At 33.5% G+C, this 5,895-nt stretch overlaps 1 protein-coding gene across 1 annotated transcript in view; it reads right to left on the bottom strand.

The window, feature by feature from the left end:
* The window catches only part of CEP135 (centrosomal protein 135), a 68,395-nt gene that overhangs the window by 14,059 nt on the left and 48,441 nt on the right, over positions 1 to 5,895 (bottom strand). The window contains exons 12-17 of the mRNA XM_019664354.1: positions 5,332 to 5,447; positions 5,103 to 5,257; positions 4,622 to 4,677; positions 3,696 to 3,864; positions 2,777 to 2,887; positions 2,301 to 2,486 (exon numbers count right to left, since the gene is read on the bottom strand). Of these exons, the coding sequence (XP_019519899.1) occupies positions 2,301 to 2,486; positions 2,777 to 2,887; positions 3,696 to 3,864; positions 4,622 to 4,677; positions 5,103 to 5,257; positions 5,332 to 5,447 (793 nt within the window). The remainder of the gene's footprint in view (positions 1 to 2,300; positions 2,487 to 2,776; positions 2,888 to 3,695; positions 3,865 to 4,621; positions 4,678 to 5,102; positions 5,258 to 5,331; positions 5,448 to 5,895) is intronic.

The raw sequence follows: 5,895 nt of genomic DNA, 5'->3' as shown, positions 1-5,895 counted from the left end.
AGCCTGGCATTCCAAAGAATTCTCCATAAATCCCGAACCATCCAGGCCAGTAGCTTTTGATTTTGCTTTTTCTTCTGACTTTTTTGGTGGGGAGTCAACTGGAGGTCATAGTAAACAGGAAAAGTAGGCATTTATTACAGGGCAATGAGGATTTAAGACTAGAGATTACTTTTCAGGGGGCAAAATAAAGGACATACAGAAGAAATAAGGACAATTTCAGAATAATCTCTTACTGATTAGTAAGATTACTTTTCAGAAGCAACCAGAATTTGCTCCCATGTCATCTAGAGTCTTTGGAATGATTTCAGTGCTACCCGAAAAGTTTTTACCTCTGCCTTGCCAGAAAGACATGGCTCTCACCTGAGGCTATTTATTGGGAATTCTCACAGGTTTCTTTTAGGGTTTGTCTGAGGATAAGACAGGGAAAAAGATACCAAGGGTGGCTTAGCTTGTAATTACCTAATGGGGAGGAGGTCTGGATTCTGAAAACACCAATAACATGGGACAGCTCCATAGAAATGAAGGTTTTACTGGCAATACTGAGGTGTTCTGAAATACCAAAGACATGACCTTGACTGATCTAAAAGCAAGTGAATGATGACCCAGAGGTAGGGAAGAAAGTCAAGATGAGAAAGACTGCTTTAGAACTGCATAGCAGAACACAATCCAGTCAGAAAGACTCTATGTTCAATCAATTTTATTTCATAAAATGATCTGAGAGTCCAGGCGACTACACTGTATTTAAGCTGTTCCTAAAAGCTACACTATTGCTCTTAGGTATATGTAACTATAGGAAGTAGAGAAAGAAGAAAGCTAATATTCATTGTAATGATACTTTACATATATTACCTCACGTATTCCTAGAGCAGTTCCATAATTAGATTATCACGATTTTATAGAAACAAATAATAACTTGTCCAAGGTGACAAAGCTGTTAAGGCAAAGAAAAGATATAAATCCAGGCTAGTCTAACCGGATATCAGTGTTTTCCTACTACATCATCTTGCCTTCTATGAAGAATACAGGGAAACCAACATCCTCTATGTGGAAGGGAAAATGTCTGCCAGTGAGCTACACAGAGTCCTTTCAAAAATAGAATGGCCCACAGAGTCCCTGAAAAAGGACACTGAGTAGTTGGCAGTGCTGGAAATCCTAAGTAAAAACATAAAGATCTCTTTACATCGAAGTTTATAAGCAGGGTTAATTCCTAATAAAAGTAGAGTTGATAAAAGAAGGCAGAATAATATCTTGATTGATTATATATAGAGAGGAGGAGTTTGGTGAGTNAAAAGGCAAGCCATGTGATGGGAGAAAATATTTATAAAACACATAAGGGGTTAATATCTAGAATATACAAATAATTACAACTCAAAACAAAAAACAAACCTGGTTAAAAAATGTGCAAAGGATTTGAATATGAAATACCAGTGCACTCCCGTCAGGAGGGCTATTGTTAAAAAAAATAAAATAACAAGTGTTGTCAGGGATGTGGAGAAACTGAAACTCTTACATTGCTAGTGGGAACATAAAATGGTGCTGCCTTTGTGGAAAACTGGATGGCAATTCCTTAAAAAATTAGGTATAAAATTACCATATGATCCAGGGTTCCCCATTTCTGGGTATATCCTAAAGGGCTGAAATCAAGAACTTCAACAGTTATTGTACACCCATATTCATAGCAGCATTATTCTCAATAGCCAAAGATGGAAACAAACTGTCTATTGGGAGATGAATAGATAAACAAAGTGTGATTTACACATACAATGAAATATTATTCAGCCTTAAAAAGGAATGAAATTCTGACTCATGCTACAACATGGATTAACCTCTAAGTTAAGTGAACCTTAAGGCTAAGTGAAAGAAGCAGGTCACGAAAAGACAAATATTGTATGATTCCACATATATACCTAGAGTAGTCCCATTCATGAGAGAGAAAGCAGAATGATGGCTGCCAGGGGCTGGAGGAGGAAGAATGGGGACTTAGTGTTTAATGGGTACAGAGTTTCAGTTGGGGAAAATGAAAAAGTTATGGAGATAAATGGTGGTGATAGTTGCACAATAATGTGAATGCAATAATTGGCACAGAACTGTACACTTAAGAGTGGATAAAATGGTAAATTTGATGTTATGTATATTTTATTACAATAAGAAAAAGTAATGGAGGCTCCTAGGCAAATTATCAGAATGACAAAAAATTACCATTGAATTTGATTTTATCAATGCTTAATCCTCACTTCATTAAAATACCTCTGAATGTTTTCTATTTTATTAATGTCGTCACAAGACAATACATATATTACCTCCTGAATTTCTTTTTCTAATAGCTCCACTCTTTCACGAAGGTGTCTCCTCTCCGTGTCAATAGAAAGAAGTTCCAGCCGAACTGAGCTGCTTTCTCCCTCAGCTTGATGGGCTTTGACCTCCCAGTCTCCAGCGCGGTTATGAAGCATCTGAAATCTATCTAACAAATCTTGGTTTTCTTTTTCCTGGTTTAAGCATAATTAAATTGTTTCTAAATTAGTAACTTTCCTTTACTGGGATACTCACCTCATAAATATATACATACATTGAGATTTTTGTTTTAATTTAGGAAGCATAAACTATCAGTGCAGATACCATACTAAGTAAGATCTGTGGGGCTAGACTGAAAGACAGTAGGTAAGATCTCCACTCTCATAATATCTAATAGAGAAGAGAGAGTAAGTATAAAAAAGTAAAAAAAAAAAAAAAGAAAGAAAAATCAGTCTTAAATCCAACCTAAACAATGTTTTGTCACCTTAGCAGCCATCAGGCTCTCCCATCGTGACACCTCAGTTATATAATTATGAACTCTACTCTTCATTTCTTCTTTTTCTTGCACTGCTGCTTCCAATTCCAAAGAGATTTCCTATATCAGAAAATTGAAGACAAACTGAAAATGAACATAGTACCTAAGGACTTCTATTTATATTCACATAACTGGTTTTGAATTTGAGGAGTAACAGAATAGGAAAATTAAAAAATAACCCAATTGTTCGTAAAGTGTTGCTTTCACATATTTTTCCTGATCCTAACTTTTTAACCTAATATTACCACACATTTTCCACAATAGTCCTAAACATGTATCTGGCATTTATATTCAGGGCTCAAGGGTTGACATTTTTAAAAATTCATATCAGCAATATGCTTTATACTGAATAATGTTGAAAGTAATTTAGAACACCAAAATATTTAAAATAGTAAAATTATTAGTCTTCTTGGTATAATCATTTAATCAGTATTTGCCATTCTAAAATATTCATTAACTTACTTATAGGTATATCTCTAAGCCACTTAAAGTATGAAAAATTAAAATCTATCATGGGTCTTTATAATACAGCAACTTTGCCCTGGAAGTGATGCTGAGGCCCTCACATAGTAGGGTGACAGCAATTTCTGCCATAGGAAATACCACGCTACCAGCTATAGGATTTCTTACAACAAAGACCAAAATGGTGAGGAGACCACAGTTGTACCCATTAGACACCTGGTAATACACAGCAGCATTCTAAACCACTTTTTTGAATACCCTTATAAATACCATTCTCCTTAAAGAATTATTTTTGTTGATACTTATATTAAAATTTAGAAAACACATTTAGAGCTTTAGCAAACAATGAATATACTGTAAAACTGTGTACTGTAAAACTATTAAAGTTTATGCACTGTGCTCATACCTGGTTTTCTCTTGCCACTGTAGCCAGATCATCTTGTAATCTTCTATTTTCCTTAAAAGATATTTCTTTAGACCTCCCTACTTCATCAAGTTCTTTGTGAACTGCATCAAGCTGGCGTCGGAGGCTGCCTATCTCACGGTCCCGATTAGTTAGTGTTTCCTTTAGCTGACTGTTACATGAATGGTGTGGAAATAAGAAAAAAAAAGCTTTGTGGAAAATTTAGTTCACTTGAAAGAAAACTGTTGTACTCTGAATTAAGTACACTAAGAATACAGGAATTATAAATACTGCATTAAGACACTGATTAATTACATAAAGCCGATATTTACATGCTCTACCAATCATTATAAGCAAATGAAGTCATAAAATAAATTTATTATTCCAAAAATCAGGTAGAAACAGAAGACTTTCAAGTGTTAGGAGATTCATTTGGTAAATAATAGAATAATAACAGGTTCGACTGGCAAATATTTATTTAATGTTTAAGTCCCCATTATTACATAATATGTAAGGGTATACAAAATAAAGATAATTAGTGACTTGTGTCTTGAAATAGAGACTAGAAATAAAATGTAAAACTTTTTAACAGTATTCAAGATAGGTTTAGATATAGAATAAATTCAAAACTGAAGTAATCTAAGTTTTAATAATTAGAGCCTGCATAGGGTAATTACAGTAAAAATAAAGAGCAAGAAGGCTTGTAAAAGAATAATTAGTAAGATATAACTGTTTAGATGCGGATGATAGAAGACGGAAGAAAGTTAAAGAGAATAACATTTTCAATAAAAGGGACTAAGAAAATGATGCTGCTATTGGCAAAAATAGAAAAACTGAAAAAGGAAATTTTCCTATTGTCAGTTGCTACTTAAAGCCGCATTCACTGAAAATTTCTAAAAAAGCTGGATGCCATTTCATTAATTACTTACTTCAGAGAAGATTCATACTCTGAGACTGTTGTCTTCATCTGAGCAATAGCTTTTTCCTAGAAATTATAATACGTAAGATTTGAAACAATTCATGTAGAAATGTCTTCAATTTATATAATTTATCACATTTATAAATCAATAGTTCAAATCCAATTATATAACTTATGCTATAAACAAAAGCTATAAGTAAACATATTTCCATGTCCCACTGTACTTCACATACTGGCATGTTTCTACCCCCCACTCTAAGAACATGAATTGTTTCCTTGAGTTTGCTGCAATCACATCTGATAAAATTACATTCTATAAATAGAACTTTTAAAGATTCAGGTTATTGAGATAAAATGAAATTTAAATATATAAGAAGATATGACCTGGGTCTTAGAAACTTGCACCTGGGTGATAAAAACTGCATATTTGAAACAGAAATAAAAGTCTTTTCTGTTCAGATGCTGGATAACGATATTTAACAGTCACATACTTTATTAGCTAGGTTTTCTTGCAAGTTTGCAATCAGTTCTGTTTTCTCATCTACAGTCTCCTGAAGAAAGTCTTTTTCTTTATCAATAACACCAATGGTCTTTTTCATTACATGAGCCTCTTCATCCTGTGAAGTCATCTTAAGGTGTAGTTTACCTATAAACGAAAAGAAATGTTTGTCAGCCAAAGTAAATGAGGATTAGTAAAAACAAAATTTTGAAAACACCTACCTATTTGTTCCTCCAGTATTTTAGTTTGTGCTTGGGCTGATTCAAGTTCATTTCTTTTCATAGAAAGTCGATGCTGATAATCATCAAGTGACCGCTGTAGCTGCTCATTTACTATCCTAAAGAATCAGTGCACAAAAACAAATGGTATTCTTTATCTCTAGTAGAAATAATTTTTTTTAAATGAGATATCTTAAAATATATATTTCTTATTTTTAAAGTTTCTTTAGTTTCTTATTTTAAAGCTCTTCCATTATAATCAATGGCATTATATTATATATTATTTGTTGCCATCCACCATTCTTCAAAATGGTTCCATCTTCCTAAAAAGTATAAAGATCAAATTGTAACTTTTTCCTAGAGGCTTCCTGGTATTTTTAAAGCTCTTCTCAGTTTCCTAAATCAACCCTCTGTCTCTTAAAAATCTATTTCCAATAGTGGAGGCAAAAAGAAAGTCCTGTTTGTATAGTATAGCCTGGCATTCCAAAGAATTCTCCATAAATCCCGAACCATCCAGGCCAGTAGCTTTTGATTTTGCTTTTTCTTCTGACTTTTTTGGTGGGGAGT

This window comes from Hipposideros armiger, unplaced genomic scaffold (assembly GCF_001890085.2).
Source record: "Hipposideros armiger isolate ML-2016 unplaced genomic scaffold, ASM189008v1 scaffold_420, whole genome shotgun sequence".
Lineage (NCBI taxonomy): Eukaryota > Metazoa > Chordata > Mammalia > Chiroptera > Hipposideridae > Hipposideros > Hipposideros armiger.
Note: the sequence above shows the minus strand (reverse complement) of the source record. Positions and strands in the feature narration are given on the sequence as shown.